The sequence below is a fragment of the Polyodon spathula genome, chromosome 5 (assembly GCF_017654505.1).
Source record: "Polyodon spathula isolate WHYD16114869_AA chromosome 5, ASM1765450v1, whole genome shotgun sequence".
NCBI classification, from domain to species: domain Eukaryota; kingdom Metazoa; phylum Chordata; class Actinopteri; order Acipenseriformes; family Polyodontidae; genus Polyodon; species Polyodon spathula.
In genome coordinates this window covers 47,361,042-47,387,064 of record NC_054538.1, presented here as the reverse complement: position 1 = coordinate 47,387,064, position 26,023 = coordinate 47,361,042, and the positions used below count along the sequence as shown (strand labels likewise).

Sequence of the window (26,023 nt, the reverse complement as noted above, 5' to 3'; positions counted from 1 at the left end):
TTAGAGGGACAGGGTATTCAGTGTCAAGATATGTGAACCTACAAGCTGGTCTAAACCACTTTTTAAATAGTCCAGCCACATTAGACTGCAAAGTCTGTTTAATAACCAACCTGGTATTTCAGAGTAAAAACTATGTATTTATTTCTTAAAGTTTTTGTTTACATCCTAGTCATCAAAAACACTTGGATTCGAAACATTGTGGTATACAAGGGAGCCTATGGGAGAAGATTCATTATTTGTCCACCATGATGCCAAAAATAAGAAAACTTGCGTGTCGCAGTGTAATGCTCAGCCCCGGCTAACTTTCAACCGTGAATTTTACCCTAAGCTAATTCTCACCCCTGCTAATTGTCACTAAGGGTGAGAATTAGCATAGGCAAAAATTCAGGGGGTGAGAATTTGTCGGGGCTGAGCATGACATTAGGCTGTGACACCTGAGCTGCCGATACACAAACCATATAATTAAATCAACAGAGGACAAATAACATCTGTCACTGGTCAACTGTGTGAAGGAAGCCTTCTTAAGTGATCAAAAACAATGTGCCACATCCTGTCTTGCACTCCCCCAGACAAGAACAAGGAAAGCAACGAACAAACGACAGGCTCCTCCAATTAGTTTTCTGCAGCCAACCTGCTTTTCAGAATGAAAACCAAGTAGATTAATGCCTATACATCTTTAAAATTGCACTTTCAAAGGCAATGTTCAATTCAACAGTTATAAATTGCTCTTGTGTTTAATCAATGCAATGTCTATAAAAATGTGTTCTGCTTTTAATAATCTTTTCTAAATGCAATTTTTGTTTTTAATTTTAAAAAGTTTAAGGGACTATTTTGCCTTAGATCAGTCTTGGTGGAAGGATATTTTATAAATACTTTTTCTGTTTAGTTAGTTAAACCATTTTAAACACGCAATAAGGCACTTCAGGGTATGTTGTACTCTAATATCACCACTTACCAGGCGGTTGAAGTCACTCGGCTTTGCCTCAAGATTTATAACGCACCTGGGACGTGGTGATATTAGAGTACAACACACACACCCTGTCGTTCCTTATTGCTTCCTCATACAACACAACAAAGTAAACACCTCGTACATGTGCACCCCCCCCCCAGCTTCTGGATGAGCCTCAGTTCCGGTGCATCACGAAGATAAAAACCATCGGTAGCACCTACATGGCAGCCTCCGGAGTCACACCAGATGTGAATACCAATGGCTACAACAGCAACTTCAAGGTGAGGCTGTCTCCTGTTTATATTGGGAGCAATGACACACATGGAAAAAATTTATTTGATGTGCAATTTCTATTCTTGACTGTGGCCAACATTCATGTTTTACACCTTTGTCTGATGAATACCTACATTAACTTTTGGAATTCATGCCAATTTATAAACATGTATTGTGCAGTTGCCATTATTTTTAATGGGAAAAGCCAACTTTCAAATGGTGTGTGTGTGTTTAATGTAACTTCCCATCTTTCAATTTTTATTATCCATCATCTTGAGGGCAGTTTTTTTGGTTAAACTATCAGTTGTTGACGTTATGCATGATAAGGATGGACAGTGCATTGCAGCAAAACACTAGCCAGCTATTTAAATTTTTTAGGGACATGCTGACATCTGGTGTCATTATATTGTAACTATATACAATATAACTACAGCCAACTAGTGTCATGTTTATTGCAGTCTTCTATATAAGTTTAACTGGTACATGTAGAGTTCTGCTTCCAAATGAAAACTCAATGTTCTCTCTCTCTCTCTCTTCCACTAAACAGAAAGAGGAGATTTCAGAGAAGGAGCGCTGGCAGCACCTGGCAGACCTGGCAGATTTTGCTCTTGCCATGAAGGTCACCCTGATGAATATCAACTACCAGTCCTTCAACAATTTCATGCTGCGCATTGGTCAGTCACAGTCTTTTTTTGTTATATCTAGCACAAAAAGAGCTACATTTGTACTCACTGGGGATAGTTTCTATTAAAGCAGATTAAACAATTGTTCCTCACTGAATTTGAAGCTCATATATGTATGTTTACATAATCTAGCACAACAATAACACTACAATATCCATTATGGGTAACAAGGAAATGTATGAAGCGGGCAGCTTGCCCATAGTGGAAAATTAAGCCCGTAAAGTAATTAGCAGTTCATATGGATAAAGGTCTGGACACACCAGCACATCGCGTCGTGTCACTTAGCTTGAAGTATTTTTTGACACACAGAAGTCAGTGCCACACCAGTGCATCTGTACTCTAGCATCAATTCCCTTTCCCAGGTAAAAAAAAGTACTTATATAAGTAGTATAACATTCCATTTAGTGCGAAAATACCCTCCCTCCCCCTCACTGTTGCTCTTTCCCAATACAAAGACAACATGGCTGTGTTTTGGGAAGACATGGGAAGTGTGACATCAACAGAAGGAGGAGGAGGAGGAGGTAGAAGAGATTTGTACTGTACATAAATTTGAACAATTTCCATTTGACTTGAACTTCTTAAAAAAGGGAATTTAGATAGTCTTCTAAAATAAAGAACCTTTGTCTTTAATCATCTTTAGTACTGTGCCTATTTAAACAGATAGATAATCACAGTGTGTGTTTATGTGTATTTGTGCATGCATGTGTGTTTGTGTGCGTGTGTGTGTGTGTGTGTGTGTACAGGTATTACTATCAATGTGGGGACAAAATTTGAGAAAATGTCCTCATAAAGATAGTAACTCCTGAAAAAAATGATATTGTGGGGATGTCCCCACTATGTAAAATACCTTTTTAAGAACTAAATATGCTTTAAAAAAAACAAAAACAAAAAAAACATAAAAGTGCCAAAATATTTAGTTTGTTGTTGACTTTCACCCTGTGTGGAGTTTTGTCCAGAATATCCCATAAATGCTTGATTGGGTTCAGATTGGTGACTGAAAAGGCCGTGACATATGGATAACATCAGTGTCATGCTCATCAAACCATTGGGCGATCACACATGCTCTGTGGATGGGGGCATTGTCATCCTAAAAGACACCCCTCCCCGGCAGGAAATAGTGCTGCAACATGGGGTGAAGAAAATGATCACTCAGTACTATTAAGTAGCAATTAGCATTGACCTTGCCTTCAAAGGGAAGGAGTGCACCCAAACCATGCCAGGAAAATGCGCCCTACAACATTATGGAACCACCATAAGTCTTCACTGTTGGAACCAAGCACTCAGGGCTGTAGAGTTCTTAGGTTGGCGCCACACATGCACTTGTCCATTTGTCAAGAACATGGTGAAGGATGATTCATCTGACCAGATCACATTTCTCCACTACTCAGTAGTCCATTGCCTGTGCTCTTTGCACCACTGGACTCACAAACGTGCATTGCCAGGTGTGATGAGCTGTTTGTGCACTGCAACCCGACTATGGTATCCCACTCTGTGGATTTCTTGGCAGACCGTTTAGTTGAAACTGGCTGCTCACGCCTCAGGTTGAAATTTGCAGTCAATTGATCTGCAGTTGCTCGTCTGTTTTGCCTTGCAGTTTGACTTGATGCATGGATTCTGAAGTATGCGCTTCTGCCCACTGTTGCCCTTTGCTGATGATGTCTTTCCCTCGGAGTTCCATCATCAACTGACATCACCTTAGACACCGTTGCTCGTGAAACATAAGCAAGTCTTGCTGTCTTGGTCTATGAAGCTCCTGCCAAAACACACCCCAACAATCACCCATCTTTCAAAGTCCCTGAGGTTTCCTCTTGAAGCCATGCTAGCCATAATTATAGGCAAATAGGCCTGTCCAGCATTTGACCCTAAGCATACTGGGATGTTATTTGCTTAGTTAACGCATAAGCCACACCTGTGTGGAAGCCATTGCTTTTAATATACTTGGTGTCCTTCATTTACCCAGGTGCTTCCAATTTTTTGTCCACTACCTGTACATTTTGTGTGTAAACAGTCAGTTATATTTCTAGATCACAGTTTTACAGTAACTGATTATGCAGCAAAAGATCAGACCAGTACATCTTGTAGCTCTGTCACAAAGACGGCTGTAGTGGGTAATGTCAGACCAGAACCAGGAACCAACACAGTACAGACAGAGACGTGGAATTTTGGTGAAGCTGAGCGCTTGCTTGTGCTCAGCATTTAACAAATGAACAAACAGAAAATGTAGGTTGAACAAACACAGCACATGGCACTTGAGGCCAAAATAAATAGACAAACAAAACGGATTAACGCTAAACAAACAGCGGACGAACAGACAAACAAAACACGGTGAGTCCGAACAAACACACAAGTATCGTGCTGGTCCTTCCAGCACGAAATAGCAATTATGTGCTTGAATTTAATTTCCACACACAAAAAAAAAACCCAGCAATCCTTTTTTTTCCCAAAAAAACAGTGGTTCTTGCTCTGTTCTGTGTCTAGCAGGCACTGGTAATTACACTGCTAACACCACGTGTCACAAAGATGGCTGTAGTGGGTGGTGTCACACCAGAACCAGAAATCAACACAGAACAGACAGGTACGTAAAGTCCTGGTGAAGCGGAGCGCTTACTTGCGCTCAGCATTTAATAAATGAACAAACAGAAAATAAAAGGTTGAAGAAAAACAGCACACGGCACTTTAAGGCCAAAATAAATAGACAAACAAAATGGATTAACACTAAACAAACACCGGACAAACAAACAAATAAAACACTGTGAGTCCAAACAAACACACAAGTATTGTGCTGGTCCTTCCAGCACGAAATAGCAATTATGTGCTTGAATTTAATTTCCTTTACGTTTTTACTTTCTCCTCTCCACACACATTCTCCACTCACCGAACACACAACCCTGTCAGTGAAAACATGCTGCTTTTATGCAGCTGTATCGAGACTTGATTGCTAATCGATCATTCAATTGGAGTCTCGGTACAACTGCATGTGAATTAATAAAGTGCAATTCCCCGTGCTCACATATTATTACATTTTACCTGCACGTGAAGTGCTGTGCAATCCTTGTGCCTATATACAAAATATACATTTTAAACACTCTTGTTACGCAGACCCATTTATATCCCGTGTACCAATGACTATATACCAACATTTAACACATCACACGCAACATATAACAGAAAATACACACAGGGGCGGGCACTTCGTCACACAGTCATTTAAACGAATGAGAGCACTCTAACAATGCTTCAATCAACGAGATCTGTCAGGACAGGATGAAATGACTGACAGTGAAACTATAGTAGCTTACTAAGGGACCACAGAGATGACTGACAGTGACCACTAGCCAGTCAGAGCAGTTTTAAACACATTTGCTCATTAACAATATTACATCCTGTGTACCAATGACTATACACCAACATTAATACACCACACGCAACGTACAACACAGAAATACACACAGGGGCGGGGCAACATTGCCACAAGTCTGCAAAACAAAACATATAAAAATAAAAATAATGAACAATGCAGCAATAATTGTGCAATAGTGCAAATATTATTTCCTGAATCAATTGTATATGATTGGTTTCAGCTCGATCAATGAATAAGACATTTTACAATGCTATAACATATACTCACTGCATTTCCTACACTTCAAGTAAAAAAGACGATCTTACATTGAACAAGTAGGTTGCTTTTTAAAAAAATATTGTACAATTTCATAACTCTGCTGTATGGTTACTGAGTCAGGTATATGATTGTACAGGTATATGATCCTCTCTGTGCTAGAAATGGAATGAGAGGAACATTGGTTTAACATCAGAATTCATTTCAAATAGGATGTATTTATATACAATTTATGTTAAAAAATAAACAACAATCAACACACAGTATATGAATCAGACAGTAGTGACGATTTTTTTTTTTAAATTTCAGCAATGACATGATACAATTTTTTTCAGTTTTAAAACACTGTGGCAAAGTGTGCAGGTGTAGAGGTGATACAGTGCTCACTAATAACAAACCAACAATAGTTCAATGGTGAAAAACATAGTTTTATCATTTGCTTAAAGCCAGTCAATCCACGGGGATCAGTCCCAAAAAAATAACAGTAATCACATGAACACAACACACACAAACACAAATATGGTCACAAGTCCAGAGGGAGTGCTATTAGTGTAAGTGGTAAATTACAAGTTTAAACATACACAATGGTGAAATGTAGTTTGTTTGTTGGCTGTTTAGCTGCAGCTCCCAGAGTTTAGCTTTCTATAAATGACAAATGTGACATTTTAATAGAGAGACAAAAAAACACAGAAACTCACAGTTTCTTTTCACAACAGTACATCCTTTACATGTCTTTTCATAACCATAACAAAGGAGCAAATTGCTTGGCCACATCCCATGATATACCTTCAGTCACGCCCTCTCAGCATACTCAGGAGAGTTTTACTTGGACGTTGCCCTGGGGGTGATATGGGGTCATGTGTGAACTTCTGACTTTGCAGTACGTCTCAAGCCTAGAAAACAGTAGATTCTCCAACTCTGTCCCCATATCATGATGCCATTTTGATGGAAAACCACATTTAAGCACAAAATCATTGAAGATTTTACCTGCTGCTGTTTTGCAGATTTATTCATGGTTGCATATGCAGAAAGTCAACAGATATCATCTCAAATGGATAGGTGTTGACAATGTTTGATAATGGTGCTCTGTTGTTTGGTTGATTTTGATTGAGAAAAGTGCATACTTTAGTGACATAATGCTCCACATCTCTCTGCATGTGTGGCCAGAAGAATCGGTCCCTTACTAAATTTATGGTTCGTTCCACTCTTGGTGTCCTGTGTCCCCATGAACCTGATTGTAAATGTCCTGATGGGATTTCTTTGGCAGAAACAACTGGGATTGTGAGTCTGTTTTCCCATTCTCATCAGTTGACAGTTTGTTCCACTCTGTCGTGAGTGCTGCGGTGTCATCTGGCACACCCTTTTTTTTTCTTTCTGGTGGACGCTGTTTCTCGATTTTAAACTGTAACACCATTCCGATTACGTAAACTGCAACACCATTCCAATTACAGGGTCAGGATCTTCTTGATCCTTTCTCATGGCTTCTTTGGTTATCTCAGCAACTGGAGATGGTAAGTTGCCACCGCCATCCTATGCTTGTCTGTAGTTGTGATGGTCACAGGTCACAGGACACATCCATGGCACTTGTTTTGCATTTGGATTGCCTGCACGGTACTACTAATAACTTCAGGGTGGACTTCTTGTGAGCATTACTGTATGTACTGTTCAATGTCTAACGGCATGCGGGAGAGACATCAGCATCAGCGTTTGTCTTCCCTGTACGATACTTAATTGTAAAGTTAAAGTCCGCCAGTTGAGCCACCCACCAGTGCCCTGTAGAATTTAGCTTAGCTGTGGAGAGGACATAGGTGAGTGGGTTGTTGTCTGTGTAGACGACAAATGAGTGAGCAAAGTACAGATAATCGCAAAATCTTTCACATATGGCCCAATTCATTGTAAAAACATAGGAGATGACCACAAGCTTGCCATTCTGTTGCTGATACAGGACTACACCTAGTCCTTCTTTGGAAGCATCACAGTGCAGAATACACGGTTCTCTGAAATCGGGATATCCAAGAACTGGTGGATGAGACAGAAGATCTGTCAGAAGATGAAGGGCTTCTTGGTATTCTCCCATCCATGGCTGATGAGAAGAAAGCTGACTTTGACCTTTCTGCTTCTTCGATGCTTTTGGTTTTACCCACTGCCAACCGTCTTCTCAGCTGTTAACACGTCGTAGAGTGGTTTCGCTATACGAGAGAAGTTTTGTATTTATGCATGGCAATATGAGAGGAACCCTAAGATCTTTCTAAGCTCTCCGACTGTTGCCGGCTTTTACTTTTTCAGGGCTTGCACTGGTGTAACTTCAGCTGGATCCATTGAGTAGCCATTTCACACTTTAGATTTCACATTTCTTTGCTGTCAGCTTGATCCTGTGCTGTTGCTAGCGACGTAATACTGTGGGCACATCCCTTACATGGTCGTCAAATTACTTACTATTTACCAAGTTGTCATCAAAGTATGGTTGACATGGCTTATCTCGTAGCCTTGATAAGCACACTTCCATACTTCTCTGGAACTCTGCAGGGGCAGAACTGAGACAGAAGGGGATTTGGATCCACTCGTACAGTCCCCATGGAGTTATGAAGGCTGTCAGCGGTCAGCTTTTCTCCTCCAGAAAACCTTGGTGGTAAGCCTTACCCTGTTCAAGCACTGAAAACCATGAGCTCCGAGTCTTTCAGTCTGATCTGTAACTGTAGAGAGGGAATACAGCCTATGTCTTTGTCATTCTTAGAAAATGCACCACATTCTTCTCTTAGCATTTTCCTTACAACCAGCTGTTGTTCTGTCGTCAGGTGAAACTGGAGGGTCCTTCAAGACATTACAGTCTTCCTTCTTTTGGGTTGGGCTGTCTTTGTTCTCTTGCTGATGGACTGTCTCTGAAACACTGTTACAGTTGCTCAGCTGATTTTCACATGTTGAAAGCTGATTTAGAATCGGTTGTACGGGTTTGGCTGCAGCGGGATAAACTGCTTTCACCAGCTGAATGTGTTGTAAGAGAGAGCATAAGAACATAAGAAAGTTTACAAATGAGAGGAAGCCATTCAGCCCATCTTGCTCGTTTGGTTGTCAGTAGCTTATTGATCCCAGAATCTCATCAAGCAGCTTCTTGAAGGATCCCAGGGTGTCAACTTCAACAACATTTGTCTGAGAGTGATGGGGACGAATTTAATATTTGTGGGTATACACTGTATAGGAAAGACAGGCAGGACAGAAGAGGAGGAGGGGTAGCGCTATACATAAGAAACAGTCTTGAAGCCCAGGTGTTAAACCTGGACAAAGAAAATAAAACCGAATCAATATGGGTCAGAATAACGGACAAAAATTCAAAAGGCATAATAATAGGAGCATGCTATAGACCGCCAGATTCAGACGGTGAGCACAATAATCTGTTATACAATGACATTAGAAATGTGTGTAGCAAAGGAGAAGCCATACTAATGGGGGATTTCAACTTCCCCCAAATAAAATGGGAAAACCCGGTGGGTAGCGCGAAGGATGAAATAGAAATGGTGGAAATGACAAATGACTGCTTCCTAACACAATTTGTGAAGGCACCCACTAGAGGGGAGGCATGCCTTGATTTAGTCTTTTCAAATAGCGAAGATAGAATAACTAAAACAGAGGTCAGAGAACCACTGGCAAACTCAGACCACAACATGGTCTCATTTGAAGTGTTTTTTAAATCCCCAAAAGAAATGACTAAAGCTAAGGTTTACAATTTTAGAAAAGCAAACTATGAAGGTATGAAACAGAGACTAACAGAAGTAGATTGGAGTAAAATAGAGAAAACACCCACAGAAGAAGGATGGTTGTTCTTCAAAAATGTAGTACTAGAGGCGCAAAACAATTATATCCCTAAAGTAGACAAATCTAAATGTAAAACTAAATTGCCAAAATGGTTTAATAGATCAATTAAAAAAAATATTCAGCGAAAAAAGGCACTTTACAGAGCATTAAAAAAGGACCAAAAAGAAAGTACGCAGAAAGAGTACACAGAACTGCAAACGCAAGTCAAAAAGGAAGTTAGAAAGGCCAAGAGAGAAATAGAAATGAACATTGCTAAGGGAGCTAAAACCAATTCCAAAATGTTTTTCCAATATTACAACAGCAAGAGAACATTCAAAGAGGAGATTAAATGTTTAAGAGATACAAATGGCAAAATCGTAGATGAAGAAAAAAAAATAGCAAATATGTTAAATGATTACTTTTCACAAGTTTTTACAAAGGAAGATACTGACAACATGCCCCACATGTCATCCAGTTCCTATCCAGTTTTAAATAACTTTAGCATAACTGAGGCAGAAGTGTTAAAGGGACTAGGAGCTCTTAAAATAAACAAATCCCCTGGGCCGGATGAGATCCTCCCAGTAGTACTCAAAGAAATGAAAGAAGTAATTTACAAACCGCTAACCAAGATCATGCAGCAGTCTCTTGACACAGGGGTGGTACCGACAGACTGGAAAATTGCAAACGTAATACCGATCCACAAAAAGGGAAACAAAACTGAACCAGGTAACTACAGACCAGTAAGCCTGACTTCTATTATATGCAAACTTATGGAAACTATAATAAGATCCAAAATGGAAGATTACCTATATGGTAACAGGGTACTGGGAGACAGTCAACATGGTTTTAGGAAAGGGAGATCGTGCCTAACTAACTTGCTTGATTTTTTTGAGGATGCAACATCGATAATGGATAATTGCAAAGCATATGACATGGTTTATTTAGATTTCCAGAAAGCTTTTGACAAAGTCCCGCACAAAAGATTAATTCTCAAACTGAACGCAGTTGGGATTCAAGGAAACACATGTACATGGATTAGGGAGTGGTTAACATGTAGAAAACAGAAAGTACTTGTGATGAGTCAAAGGGGTTTCGGTCTGTGATTCAGCCTCCCGACAGTAGGTGGCATCAAACCAACTCGGGACTTCCCTTACCAAGATCTCGTGACCATGGCAAAAGTCATCTTTTGAGGGGCGGCACCTTGGTGAGGGGCGGAAGTACGAGTATGTAACTTCCAGCCACTGGAGTCAAGTGAAGGATAAGGACACGTGTCGGTTGGGGATTGGTGTTCCACTGACTACAGAGGCGGGACATTACATACTAAAGGGAACGTACTACTGTGTTCGGGGTTGGTCCGAAAGTAAAAGTAGGAGGAGTCCTGGGTGAAGGGAGATACTGGTTTTGTGCAGCGGGTTTTTTTGAAATACTAACATTTCTTTTGTCTTTTTTTTGTTTATGTATGGTCACCACGAAGACAAATTAAAGACGAGTCATCACAGTTTGTTTTGGATTTCACCCCTGCACTCCTTCCCTCACACCATTTTGTTTTTCGTTTGTTATTTAATCCTTTTTGTTGTGTATAGAAAATAAAAATAAATTATTTTATTTCTGTACACATAAATTACTGTCTGGACATTCCATTTAATACACTCTCGCCTCACAGTACTGATTAGAGGAAAAACCTCAGAATGGAGTGTGGTAACCAGCGGTGTACCACAGGGATCAGTATTAGGTCCTCTGCTATTCCTAATCTACATTAATGATTTAGATTCTGGTATAGTAAGCAAACTTGTTAAATTTGCAGACGACACAAAAGTAGGAGGAGTGGCAAACACTGTTGCAGCAGCAAAGGTCATTCAAAATGATCTAGACAAGATTCAGAACTGGACAGACACATGGCAAATGACATTTAATAGAGAAAAGTGTAAGGTACTGCACGCAGAAAATAAAAATGTACATTATAAATATCATATGGGAGATATTGAAATTGGAGAAGGAATCTATGAAAAAGACCTAGGAGTTTTTGTTGACTCAGAAATGTCTTCATCTAGACAATGTGGGGAAGCTATAAAAAAGGCTAACAAGATGCTCGGATACATTGTGAAAAGTGTTGAATTTAAATCAAGGGAAGTAATGTTAAAACTGTACAATGCACTAGTAAGACCTCATCTTGAATATTGTGTTCAGTTCTGGTCACCTCGCTATAAAAAAGATATTGCTGCTCTAGAAAGAGTGCAAAGAAGAGCGACCAGAATTATTCCGGGCTTAAAAGGCATGTCATATGCAGACAGGCTAAAAGAATTGAATCTGTTCAGTCTTGAACAAAGAAGACTACGTGGCGACCTAATTCAAGCATTCAAAATTCTAAAAGGTATTGACAGTGTCGACCCAAGGGACTTTTTCTGCCTGAAAAAAGAAACAAGGACCAGGGGTCACAAATGGAGTTTAGAAAAAGGGGCATTCAGAACAGAAAATAGGAGACACTTTTTTACACAGAGAATTGTGAGGGTCTGGAATCAACTCCCCGTTTGCAGTTCCGTGTACTCTTTCTGCGTACTTTCTTTTTGGTCCTTTTTTAAGGCTCTATAAAGTGCCTTTTTTCGCTGAATATTTTTTTTAATTGATCTATTAAACCATTTTGGCAATTTAGTTTTACATTTAGATTTGTCTACTTTAGGGTTGTAATTGTTTTGCGCTTCTAGTACTACATTTTTGAAGAACAACCATCCTTCTTCTGTGGGTGTTTTCTCTATTTTACTCCAATCTACTTCTGTTAGTCTCTGTTTCATACCTTCATAGTTTGCTTTTCTAAAATTGTAAACCTTAGCTTTAGTCATTTCTTTTGGGGTTTTAAAAAACACTTCAAATGAGACCATGTTGTGGTCTGAGTTTGGCAGTGGTGCTCTGACCTCTGTTTTACTTATTCTGTCTTTGTTATTTGAAAAGACTAAATCAAGGCATGCCTCCCCTCTAGTCGGTGCCTTGACAAATTGTGTTAGGAAGCAGTCATTTGTCATTTCCACCATTTCAATTTCATCCTTCGTGCTACCCATCGGGTTTTCCCATTTTATGTGGGGGAAGTTGAAATCCCCCATTAGTATGACTTCTCCTTTGCTACACGCATTTCTAATGTAATTGTATAACAGATTATTTTGCTCACTGTCTGAATCTGGCGGTGTATAGCATGCTCCTATTATTATGCCCTTTGAATTTTTGTCCGTTATTCTGACCCATATTGATTTGGCTTTATTTTCTTTGTCCAGGTTTAACCCCTGGGCTTCAAGACTGTTTCTTATGTATAGCGCTACCCCTCCTCCTCTTCTGTCCTGCCTGTCTTTCCTATACAGTGTATACCCACAAATATTATATTCGTCCCCATCACTCTAAGACAACCAAGTTTCTGTAACACCTATCACATCATAGTTACTTGTTAGTACAGTAGCTTCAAGTTCTAGAATTTTGTTTCTGATACTTCTAGCATTTAGATAAATACATTTGATATACATTTGAGAGCGTTGATTAAGCCTGAGATCATGACATGCATCATTAGTAACAGGAATGATTATTCTAGACCAGCTGCCCTTCTGAAGACAAAGAAGAGTTTCAACAAAGGCTTCAGGCCGTTTTGGATTTTCATCCGGTATGAAGAGCACTTCCTGGTTCCCTAAAAGTGGCCCTATGTGCATATAGCATTGAACACCAATGAAACGCCAGATGGCCTGCTGGGATAATTAGGCTCTGTCTCCCCACTCTAACTGCACACACACTGCTGTCAGGATCATTGCTTTTAATCAGCTTCATCAGTGCCTCTGGTTTCTTAGAATCACAAGAGAAGGATGAACTCATTGTGTCAGTGGTGGTTTCTGTATACACCAGCCGCCATATCAAGGTTGACTAGTGCTTCAATCACACTGTAGCCAATTATTGGTTCTTCTGCCACACCAGGCTCACAGGACACAAGGACAGGACCTCTGAATTCAGGTTGTGACCTAGTTTCTGTTCCGAGCTGGAATTTTACTTCAGTCCATCCAGAAAATTGAATATTTGTCTGGTTCACAGCCTTCTCTGTTAGTGTGCCAGGCCCTAAGATGTCTTCAACAGCTCTGATTTTGGTGCTAGGTAGGTGTTTCGTTCTCCACTCTTCATTAATGAGGCAGACCTGTGATCCAGTATCCCATAATGCTTGTGTGGCAATGTCATCTAAGGAACACAAGATTAAACATTTCCTCCCAATTAAGTTAAGCAGCTTTAACTGACATTTTGGTGTGATCAGGCTAATGTTAGTAGGAGCCTGTAAGTTTGTTCTTACTGTCTTGTCATTACGTACTTTCTTGTGAGTTTCCTTGTGTGTTGCTCCTGACACAGTAGAACGCAGTGACTTTGTTCTTTTTTACACCACTGGCAGCAATGGGACTTTGGTTTGAAACAGGTTACTGTCTGTCCCGTGACCGTAACCTTCCCTCCTTTTCTTGCAGTTTTTTGTGATGTACAGCCTCTGGAGAGATGGCCCTGCTGACCACATTTAAAGAAATGATTGCATGTCTCGCCCTCACCTGTGTCTTGACAAGCCCTGCATCCTGGCTTTGTGGTTTTGGTCTGCGGCTGTGCTCCATTGTAAGGCTGACCATTTTTCTCATTTCTGCCATGTCCTCCTTCAGCTGCTTCACTATGTCGTAAAGGTCTGGATTCATCCTCTTGTCTGTTTCCACTGCTTTCCTGCTTTTCTCCAGTCAGGGCGTGCCACTACTTGGGGAGCTGTCCTGTGCAACCTGTTGAAGAGACTTGGAATTATCTGTCTGTTACAACTTTGCTGATGTATATGCAGTACTGCAGTACGTCTCTGAAATTCTGCAACTTGTTATTTTCGATGAATGTTTTGAGATTAGAGAACACGTCCATGTTATCCTTTTCTAGTCTGCTGTTGCACATTTACAATATCCTAACAAACACGTTTATCTTGTCTGCAAGTTGAAGAATGTGAGTGTGAGTGCATTGTAACTGTGTGTTCAAAACATTCTGTTTATCAAAAATATCACTTAGGTACGGCAATTTCATTACAAAGTCTTCATCATGGAATTTCTCTGCATGTGCATTATTTTCTTCTCCTCATCTCTGAGCTCAAACATGCGTGTCATAACTTTTCCACGTAATAGCCATCGAGAGTCGCAATAAAACAACAGATCTGCTCCCATTTCTTCAAAAATAGCAGTAAAACATTTTTTTAAAGGTCTGTGTAGTTCATAATGAAGATGACAGTTGATAGCACCTTGTGTAACTCAGAACTTAATCCCTTACTTTTATATATTTTACCTTTTTCTGCTTGATGAAAGACAATCTCAGTTCTAGTACATGCCCTCTGAACGCTGTCTGTCAATGTAGACTAAGTCTGCTTCGTTGCTGTCCTATACGTTCAATCTATTTATTTAAATTTAGTATAGCAAATAATGTTTAAAAAGAAAATAAAGACTAGTGTTTAAAGCCAGTAGCACTACAATAATCGCAACAGCAATAGCAACTAGCCTCCAGTTTGAATGCAAGTTGTAGAAAGCAAACAACTGGATATAGACTGTTTACTTTCATCAACTTCATTTTAGCATATGTCATAATAACAACATATACACTATCCTCTCTTCTCGAACAAAGCCAGGAGGCTTTGAATAAACTTTCTGAACACACTGAACAAACAGCACAATCATCCTTAACACATGTAGGCTACTAGATATTTAATTATTTTTAAAAAAATACATTTTTTTATTTTCTAATACATTTTAGAACCTATCGATAACTTAAATACTGAAACTTACACAAATACACACACACAAAAAAAATATTTTACATGCTTCACAAACAGTTTACAAACTATGTTTGCTTTTGTCTATGTGGTACTGTAACTGAAGAACAGATTAATATAAGTTAGCTAATTTTTTTTTAGTATTGAGATAGTATTTAGGCTAAAATACCCATGACGCAACATCGTCCACTGGGATACTGAAGATGGAATTCTGAGCAAACCACATTACTTATGGATTACAACTTTTGTCCTCCCCAGGTCTTAATAAGGGAGCTGTGCTGGCTGGAGTGATCGGCGCCCGGAAACCTCACTATGACATCTGGGGAAACACAGTGAATGTAGCGAGCAGAATGGAGTCCACAGGGGTGATGGGGAACATACAGGTAATAGGAAAGAGCTGATGAGAGATAAAGACAGTTAGTAGTATCGGCATGCTGCATGAATTGTCTATGAAATTGCCTTACAGTTGACTACAAATTAATTGTGAAAATGTACAGTACTATTCAAAGTACACTTTTTACAATGCACAGATGGGAGTTGTAATGTTACCACTGATTGGCTCTGAAGTGCCCGCCCCGTGTGTATTTTCTGTTATATGTTGCGCGTGGTGTGTTAAATGTTGGTGTATAGTCATTGGTACACGGGATATAAACAGGTCTGTGTAACATGAGTGTTTAAAATGTATATTTGTATTTTGTCACGAGGCCTGCACAGCACTTTACGTGCAAGTAAAGTAATAATATGTGAGCACAGGGAATTGCACTTTATTAATTCACGTGTAGTTGTACCGCAACTCCAATTGAATGACTGACTAGAAGTCAAGTCTCAGTACAGCTGCATAAAAGCAACATGTTTTCACATACATTGTGTGTTCGGTGAGTGGAGACGGGATTGGAGACAGAGGTAATAATTGTGATAGGAATAATCGTATTTAAAATATCTGCTCACCGTGTTTTGTGTAGTGTTAGTGTTGGCGAATGTGCCGTGTCCTTGTATTTTTGTTACAACCTTTTATTTTATTTTCTGTTTATTTATTAAATGCTGAGAGAAAGCATTCGCTCAGCTCCACCAAACTCCATCTCTCTCTGGTTGCTTATTTCCTTGCTCTGGTCTGACGTCACCCACTCCGGCCGTCTTTGTGACAGTTATTCATACGGCTCTGTAGTCATTGCTCACCAGTTAAATGAAAACTGCATTTTTAACAGACAGCAATGCAATGGTTCAAAATGATCTAGACAAGATTCAGAACTGGGCAGACACATTGCAAATGACATTTAATAGAGAAAAGTGTAAGGTACTGCACGCAGAAAATAAAAATGTGCATTATAAATATCATATGGGAAATACTGAAATTGGAGAAGGAATCTATGAAAAAGACCTAGGAGTTTTTGTTGACTCAGAAATGTCTTCATCTAGACAATGTGGGGAAGCTATAAAAAAGGCCAACAAGATGCTCAGATATATTGTGAAAAGTGTTGAATTTAAATCAAGGGAAGTAATGTTAAAACTGTACAATGCATTAGTAAGACCTCATCTTGAATATTGTGTTCAGTTCTGGTCACCTCACTATAAAAAAGATATTGCTGCTCTAGAAAGAGTGCAAAGAAGGCGACCAGAATTATTCCGGCTTAAAAGGCATGTCATATGCAGACAGGCTAAAAGAATTGAATCTGTTCAGTCTTGAACAAAGAAGACTACGCTGTGACCTAATTCAAGCATTCAAAATTCTAAAAGGTATTGACAATGTCAACCCAAGGGACTTTTTCGATCTGAAAAAAGAAACAAGGACCAGGGGTCACAAATGAAGATTAGAGAGAGGGGCATTCAGAACAGAAAATAGGAGGCACTTTTTTACACAGAGAATTGTGAGGGTCTGGAATCAACCCCCCAGTAATGCTGTTGAAGCTGACACCCTGGGATCCTTCAAGAAGCTGCTTGATGAGATTGGGCCGAATGGCCTCCTCTCGTTTGTAAACTTTCTTATGTTCTTATGTAAATCACTAGGCAATCATCATAAGTGGTGCTTACGTTTACCAGTGAAAATGTAAAACCAGGGCAATAGCCAGCCATGAAAAATGTGGGGGTTTTGTGATTCTTTGCAACATTCTAATTCAATATAAAATAGAATATGCAATGTAGCAATGCCAAAAAATCTGTTGTAGGCACAATGCTTAGTTTTAAGTCCTAGTCCATTAAACTTGAATTTTAACAGTAATGTCATTATCCAAATAACAACAAGACAAAAGAGTGCTTGCATACATAAAGTTATGTCTGATATTAATTATAAAATCACATTCAGCAATAAAATGAGCTTAAGCAGGTTGACAAGATGGAGAGAGTTCAGCTGCATGAGTTGTCAGCACATCGTAACCAATGTGTAGTTCAGGGAGTTGCAGCTCAAGCTTTTTGGCTATCTAGTTTATTTGATAGGCTGTTTGGCTGTGTTCTGACTTATTCTCACTTATATGTGATTGGCCAGCTGTGAGGCTCCTTACAAACCGCACCCCTATGAACTAGACACAACCCTCAACTCAACTACCAGTATCAATCAAGCACTGTCTGAAATAAACCTTGAACTATCCCACTTATTTCAAATGCAAAAGTCAAATGCTTCTAAAATCTAAATACACCAGAACAGATAGGGTTTCTGGTTTTCAGGTTTTATTTCTAAGCACTCTGCCTGCCTTTAATATTATAATTAGCATCATTATACCATTTAAGTTTCTTAATTAATCACGGAAAAATGATGACAAAATAAGCTCAACTATTTTTCTACATTTGTTACAATCCTAAAACCACAGTGATGATTGCTTTACCCTCACTGCTTGGAGGTTATAGCTATAACACAAACTTTCATAAAACAAAGACTTCACCCTTGCTAAACTCGTCAAAAAATAAATAAAAAACATAACAATGATTGTGATGATTCATTATCTGTTTGCATTATAAGAGTTTGTGAACAGGATAGCTTGCAGGTGACATCAGACCAGGAAGAGACTGGACATACAGTATTGGGGTTAATGCGCTGCTGCGTAAGTTTTAATAAATAAAAGGTTTAAACATAAATAAAGAGTTTTAAACAAAACAGAAACACTTTATACAAAACAATAAACAACATACACTGGTGACATGCAAACAAGTATCGTGCGCGAGTAGCAATTGTTACTCTATTTCTCTATTACCTTATGAATCTGAACAACCCAAACTTGGTTAACGCCAGACTTGCAGCCAAAGTTCAGGTTTTATACATATGAACCATCTCCAACGATTTAATATAATCATTATCTGTTTAGAGATGGTCATATGTCTACATGAGTTTAGCACGGATGGGGAATTTTAAGTAACTATACAATGATGTGGTTTTTATGTAAATTATACATGTTTATTCGCTTTATACTGTGTCCCCACCCCACAGGGGGTGGGGCGTGTACCCCGTCACAGAGCAAAATTAAAATGCAGAGCAACTTCATTTTATTCCACCTCCTTCATTCACTAACAAAATAAGTCTTAGTTAATTGGATTGTTTCAATTTTCACGGCATAAAACATATTTTAAAGGCAGGTACATTCGTCAGACAAAAATAACAACCGACGCCTCATATGTGGCTGCGGCCTTGTGATACAATGCTTGTTTTCCTCTGACAATATTTCTGTTGATATTCAGACGGTATCCTTGATCACTGTATCCCTTGTAGTGTATTTTGCAACATTTTTTTTATTTTTTCCTAGAGCGGGCAAAACGCGGGTCGGCGCTTTTCGATCAGGGACTGTGACTAGCTAGTAAGGAGAGCTCTTGGATCACTTTTTTCAACGTTTGTGGAAAAAAGTTATCCTAGTTTTTTTGTGATCATCAGAAATACATTATCATTTAAAGCATTCGGTACATATTCAGGTGTCTAGCTGTCGAAAAAGTCCAAGAGTTGTTAAGACTTCTGTATAGAAGCAAAGAGTTTTCATAGTTTGAATAGGTCATGATAGTCATAGCATCACTGGATGTCCCAATGTTAAGGACACCAGAACTGAGGGATACAAATATACACATACATGCATACATAAATGTGCTGTTGGCAGAATAAAATCTGCCAATTAAGTCAGGGTTCGAAATTAACAGTGTAGCCCAGTGGACACCACATATTCCTTTGGACGCCTGCCCTGTCGGAGTCAGACTTCAATTTCCCATCAGTACTTTCTTTTTTTTATGTGCTACTGAAATGAAATGAAAATGGAACCTGAAATGAGGGAGGTGAAGGAATTTACAATTATAAAAAAAAAATACAATAAATAACAGTAATTCCTTTTGCTGGATAGAATGCATAGTTTTTAAAAAAAAAAACATCAATTTTTTCACAATACAGCATTGATTATACAAAGTTATTTTAACTAGATACCTTGTTGTAGAAACAGTTAGAACACCACGGACATTTATATAACATATAACAAGGATAATTATCTTTAAACCTAAATTAAACAACCTAATTCTACAAATAAATTGATAACCACACTTCTGTGTAAACTTTTTTTTTGTAGTATTTCTAGACAGCAAAATGGCACATGGCCAAAACAGACAATAAACACCCACTGTGAATAAACAAGTATCGTGCGCGAGTAGCAATTGTTACTCTATTTCTCTATTACCTTATGAATCTGAACAACCCAAACTTGGTTAACGTAGATCCTGGCAACCACCTGCAGGATAGCCAGAAAAAGTCATGCACATGCTTACACTTTGTGGAAGTAGTTGTCAGGATAATACTCTATATCAGGGGTCGGCAACCTTAGCGACACTACACTACACTACCTAACCTTAAAGACACTACAGTCTGCTAGGGCTCTGAGCACTAGCAGGCTAAAAGAATTGAATCTGTTCAGTCTTGAACAAAGAAGACTACGTGGCGACCTAATTCAAGCATTCAAAATTCTAAAAGGTATTGACAGTGTCGACCCAAGGGACTTTTTCAGCCTGAAAAAAGAAACAAGGACCAGGGGTCACAAATGGAGTTTAGAAAAAGGGGCATTCAGAACAGAAAATAGGAGACACTTTTTTACACAGAGAATTGTGAGGGTCTGGAATCAACTCCCCAGTAATGTTGTTGAAGCTGACACCCTGGGATCCTTCAAGAAGCTGCTTGATGAGATTTTGGGATCAATAAGCTACTAACAACCAAACGAGCAAGATGGGCCGAATGGCCTCCTCTCGTTTGTAAACTTTCTTATGTTCTTATGTTCTTAGAGTCCATTGGTTAATATGGAATGAGGATATCACCTTTGGCAAAAAAGATGGATTTGTTTTTAATGTTACCCGCGAGTCACTTCCAGTGAAAGCCATACATGTGTCATCCTTGGACCGCACATGAAGCTCACTTACTCGTCTGGCAGACGTAATGGCTATTAAACATGCCACTTTCAATGAAACAGGGCGCAGTTCTGCTGATGCCATGGGCTCAAATGGGGGACCCATAAGGGCCCGCAGTACCAGTTCTAGATCCCACTTGGGGACCATACTTTTCATGGGAGGACGAAGCCTCCGAGTCCCTTTAAGAAATTGCACTATCAGGACATATGCCCCAGGGGACACTGAGTCAGTTTTGTCATGGCACACTGATATTGCTACCAGGTATACCTTCAAAGTGGACGATGATTTCCCTGCGTTAAACAAGTGTTGTAAAAGGTTAATATTGTCTCAATCAGGCAAGTCACAGGATTGTGACCTTCAGCAAGGCAACAGTCTTGGAAAACTCTCCATTTATATGAGTACTGGACTCTAGTGCTCGGCGCCCTAGCATACTGCAGTGTCTCTACTACTGCATCTGGCAAACCTTGTCTAAATAGACGGCTCCATTCAACGGCCAGACCCAGAGTTGGAGCTGGGCTGAGCTCGGGTGCCATAATAGCCCCTCCACTTGGCTCAGGAGGTCCTTGCGGAGCGGGAGCTGCCACTACTGATCTGACAACATGTCGGAGAGGAGAGCAAACCAGGGGCGTCTCAGCCATCTGGGTGCAACCAGCAAAACCTGCGCTCTCTCCACCCTGATCCTCTCTAGTGTCATGGATAATAATGGTATCTGAGGAAATGCATACAATAGCCTCGGTGGCCAGGAGTGAGCTAGCGTGTCTACCCCCAGGGGGGCCCGTCTCTCTCCATGGAGAACCATAGGTGGCAATGAGTGGACTCATGCAGGTCGAAACTTCTCCCAAATCTGTTTCACCACTTGAGGATGCAGCCTCCACTCCGAGCTGTCTGGAGCTCTTCTGGACAGGAGGTCTGCTGACTTGTTGTCCACACCGGGGAGGTGAACTGCCCTGATGGAACGCAAGTTTCTGTGCATCCAGCACAGGAGTCTGTGTGCTGCGTGGTGAAGGCCTGGCGAGCGTAGGCTGCCTTGGTGGTTTATGTAGGCTACCACTAAAGTATTGTCCGTCCGGACCAGCGCATGTTTGTGCACTAACTACTGGCAAAAATAAGATAACGCCAGGTTCACTGCTTGCAGCTCTTGGGCATTTATGTACGCTTGCTGCCAGTGTCCCTTCCCCTGACCTCTTGTTCCTCTCCCATTCCAGACCGCTTCCCAGCCCAGGCTGGAGGCATCTGTGGTGACCACTTCCCTTCTGTGAGGGGATCCAAGGGGAGATCCAAGGCACAGATTGCCAGAATGGAGCCACCACTCTAGTGTCTTCTGGCATTGTCTGGACACTCGCACCAGCTGGTACCGATCTCGGACTGGGTGCACCTTGAGCGTATTTACCCATGCTTGAAGCGGGCGCATTCTCAGCAGCCCTAGTGGAAGGATTCTCAAGGCGACTGCCATCAGCCCCAACAACCTAGAAGAGCATCCTCTCTGAATAGGGAGAGTGTGGCCCCCAACGACGGAATCCTGTCTTCCGACAGTGAGGCAAGCATGCTGAGTTCAGTTTGATCCCCAGGAACACTGTGGACTGAGACAGTATGAAGTTGCTCTTATGTTGATGTATTGAGAGCCTTAACTTCATCACATGATCTATGACCTGCTTTGTGTGTGCCTCTGCGCGTGCTTTTGAACGCGCGCAAACTAGCCAATAGTCCAGATAGTTCAGGAGTGGAGCCAGTGCTGCATCCATGCATTTTGAAAAAATGCGGGGCGCCAGCGAGAGGCCAAATGGCAGCACGCAGAATTCGTATGCATTGTCTTGAAAGGTGAAGCGCAGATATTTTCTGTGTGCAGGATGGATTGGGACGTGAAAGTAGGCGTCTTGCAGGCTGATCGATGTGAACCAGTTGCCCGGTTGGACGAACTGGATGATATGCTGTGCTGTCAACTTGTTGAACTTCCTCTGTTTGAGGAACAAGTTGAGAACCCTGAGGTCCCGCCGTCCCTTTTGGGCATCCGGAAGTACATGGAGTAAAAGCCACTGAGGGCATCGCTTGGACTTACCAAGCATACAGCGTTCTTCCTTCAAAGATTGGCGATCTCCTGTTGAAGGAGTATTGCCCTCGCTGGTTTGACGGTGGTGGAGAGCACACCCTTGAAGGGTGGCGGACCCATGCGGAATTGTAGAGCGTATCCGTGTCTCATTGTCGATAGCACCCAGGAGTCCTGGGTGCAGTCTTGCCATGGGTCGTTGCTGTTAGTCAGTCTTGTTGTGGGGGGTTTGGTGGCAGCCAGGGCTCCTCAGGGGCGGTCTCCCTTGGGCTTGGGAGGGGCATCAGTCTCCAGCCGGAGAACCGGTTACCCTTGGCCTGCGGTGGTCCCCTGCCACTGGCCCTGCCTCTACCTCTGCCTGCTTGTCAACTCTGTGGTGGAGGGTGATCTTCAGACCCTTTCACCTCCGTGGCCTTGTGTGACCTCTCAAGGCTCACATCAATGGTCGCCCCAAAAGTCTACCCTGGCTTAATGGGGGCGTCCAGTAGCGCCACCTTCTTGGTCTCCATGACCTTCGCTTGTGTCAGCCACAATTGCCGACGGGCGGCCACCATCACTGCCAGCGACCTCCCTGATGCCTGACCCAACTCCCCTATTAGGTCGGTCATCGCCTTAGCTACCGCCTGGCGCTCCACTATGTCTGCTTGTGTAGCTCTCTCCTGAAGCCTCTCTGTCAACGTGGTTTTGTGAAAAAATTTTAGGTTCATTAAGAACATAAGAACATAAGAAAGTTTACAAACGAGAGGAGGCCATTCGGCCCATCTTGCTCGTTTGGTTGTTAGTAGCTTATTGATCCCAAAATCTCATCAAGCAGCTTCTTGAAGGATCCCAGGGTGTCAGCTTCAACAACATTACTGGGGAGTTGATTCCAGACCCTCACAATTCTCTGTGTAAAAAAGTGTCTCCTATTTTCTGTTCTGAATGCCCCTTTTTCTAAACTCCATTTGTGACCCCTGGTCCTTGTTTCTTTTTTCAGGCTGAAAAAGTCCCTTGCGTCCACACTGTCAATACCTTTTAGAATTTTGAATGCTTGAATTAGGTTGCCACGTAGTCTTCTTTGTTCAAGACTGAACAGATTCAATTCTTTTAGCCTGTCTGCATATGACATGCCTTTTAAGCCCGGAATAATTCTGGTCGCTCTTCTTTGCACTCTTTCTAGAGCAGCAATATCTTTTTTATAGCGAGGTGACCAGAACTGCACACAATATTCAAGATGAGGTCTTACTAGTGCATTGTACAGTTTTAACATTACTTCCCTTGATTTAAATTCAACACTTTTTCACAATGTATCCGAGCATCTTGTTAGCCTTTTTTATAGCTTCCCCACATTGCCTAGATGAAGACATTTCTGAGTCAACAAAAACTCCTAGGTCTTTTTCATAGATTCCTTCTCCAATTTCAATATCTCCCATATGATATTTATAATGTACATTTTTATTTCCTGCGTGCAGTACCTTACACTTTTCTCTATTAAATGTCATTTGCCATGTGTCTGCCCAGTTCTGAATCTTGTCTAGATCATTTTGAATGACCTTTGCTGCTGCAACAGTGTTTGCCACTCCTCCTACTTTTGTGTCGTCTGCAAATTTAACAAGTTTGCTTACTATACCAGAATCTAAATCATTAATGTAGATTAGGAATAGCAGAGGACCTAATACTGATCCCTGTGGTACACCGCTGGTTACCACACTCCATTCTGAGGTTTTTCCTCTAATCAGTACTTTCTGTTTTCTACATGTTAACCACTCCCTAATCCATGTACATGTGTTTCCTTGAATCCCAACTGCGTTCAGTTTGAGAATTAATCTTTTGTGCGGGACTTTGTCAAAAGCTTTCTGGAAATCTAAATAAACCATGTCATATGCTTTGCAATTATCCATTATCGATGTTGCATCCTCAAAAAAATCAAGCAAGTTAGTTAGACACGATCTCCCTTTCCTAAAACCATGTTGACTGTCTCCCAGTACCCTGTTACCATATAGGTAATTTTCCATTTTGGATCTTATTATAGTTTCCATAAGTTTGCATATAATAGAAGTCAGGCTTACTGGTCTGTAGTTACCTGGTTCAGTTTTGTTTCCCTTTTTGTGGATCGGTATTACGTTTGCAATTTTCCAGTCTGTCGGTACCACCCCTGTGTCAAGAGACTGCTGCATGATCTTGGTTAGCGGTTTGTAAATTACTTCTTTCATTTCTTTGAGTACTACTGGGAGGATCTCATCCGGCCCAGGGGATTTGTTTATTTTAAGAGCTCCTAGTCCCTTTAACACTTCTGCCTCAGTTATGCTAAAGTTATTTAAAACTGGATAGGAACTGGATGACATGTGGGGCATGTTGTCAGTATCTTCCTTTGTAAAAACTTGTGAAAAGTAATCATTTAATATATTTGCTATTTTTTTTTCTTCCTCTACGATTTTGCCATTTGTATCTCTTAAACATTTAATCCCTCTTTGAATGTTCTCTTGCTGTTGTAATATTGGAAAAACATTTTGGAATTGGTTTTAGCTCCCTTAGCAATGTTCATTTCTATTTCTCTCTTGGCCTTTCTAACTTCCTTTTTGACTTGCATTTGCAGTTCTGTGTACTCTTTCTGTGTACTTTCTTTTTGGTCCATTTTTTAATGCTCTGTAAAGTGCCTTTTTTCGCTGAATATTTTTTTTAATTGATCTATTAAACCATTTTGGCAATTTAGTTTTACATTTAGATTTGTCTACTTTAGGGATGTAATTGTTTTGCGCCTCTAGTACTACATTTTTGAAGAACAACCATCCTTCTTCTGTGGGTGTTTTCTCTATTTTACTCCAATCTACTTCTGTTAGTCTCTGTTTCATGCCTTCATAGTTTGCTTTTCTAAAATTGTAAACCTTAGCTTAGTAAAGTTATTGCTCCCCTAGCCCGTGTCAAAGAACGCCGCTGAATTTGAATTAGCTGCTCCGGGTTTCAGCTTGTTTGTTATCAGAAAAACTAAAACTGCTGCTGTGTTTCCCCAATGTCCTCTGTGAACTGATTAAAGCAATTCAAGATGCAATTTCTCCTTTCTGCTTCGAAACTGCTCTGTACTTTTCCACGCTGTACTTCTCCCACTCGCTGTCGCTTCCACTCGCTGTCGCTGGGAAGACTGCCTCGTTTAACTGCGTTGTTCTGCTGTGCTGTCGGCTCCTCCCCTCGCCCGTGTCTCAGAACGGCGCTGAATTTGAATCAGCTGCTCCGAGTTTCAGCTTGTTTGTTATCAGAAAAACACACTTCAAGCTGTGTTTCCCCAATGTCCTCTGTTTTCTGATTAAAGCAATTCAAGATGCAATTTCTCCTTTCTGCTTCGAAACTGCTCTGTACTTTTCCACGCCTGTACTTCTCCCACTCGCTGTCGCTTCCACTCGCTGTCGCTGGGAAGACTGCCTCGTTGGCCATGCTGCATTTGCTGCTCGGGCCAACAGCGCTGCCGATGTGTAAGCTTTTTTAAGCATCACGTCCTTTTTCTGCAAGGCTTGGACGGACAGGTTGGTCTTTATCCCCCTTGGTGAAGGTG

At 40.7% G+C, this 26,023-nt stretch overlaps 1 protein-coding gene across 2 annotated transcripts in view; it reads left to right on the top strand.

Moving 5' to 3' along the window:
• The window catches only part of adcy3a (adenylate cyclase 3a), a 245,893-nt gene that overhangs the window by 209,157 nt on the left and 10,713 nt on the right, over nucleotides 1–26,023 (top strand). For both annotated transcript variants that reach the window (XM_041250672.1, XM_041250671.1), the window contains exons 17-19: nucleotides 1,111–1,230; nucleotides 1,770–1,896; nucleotides 15,360–15,484. In XM_041250672.1, coding sequence (XP_041106606.1) covers nucleotides 1,111–1,230; nucleotides 1,770–1,896; nucleotides 15,360–15,484 — 372 coding nt within the window. The remainder of the gene's footprint in view (nucleotides 1–1,110; nucleotides 1,231–1,769; nucleotides 1,897–15,359; nucleotides 15,485–26,023) is intronic.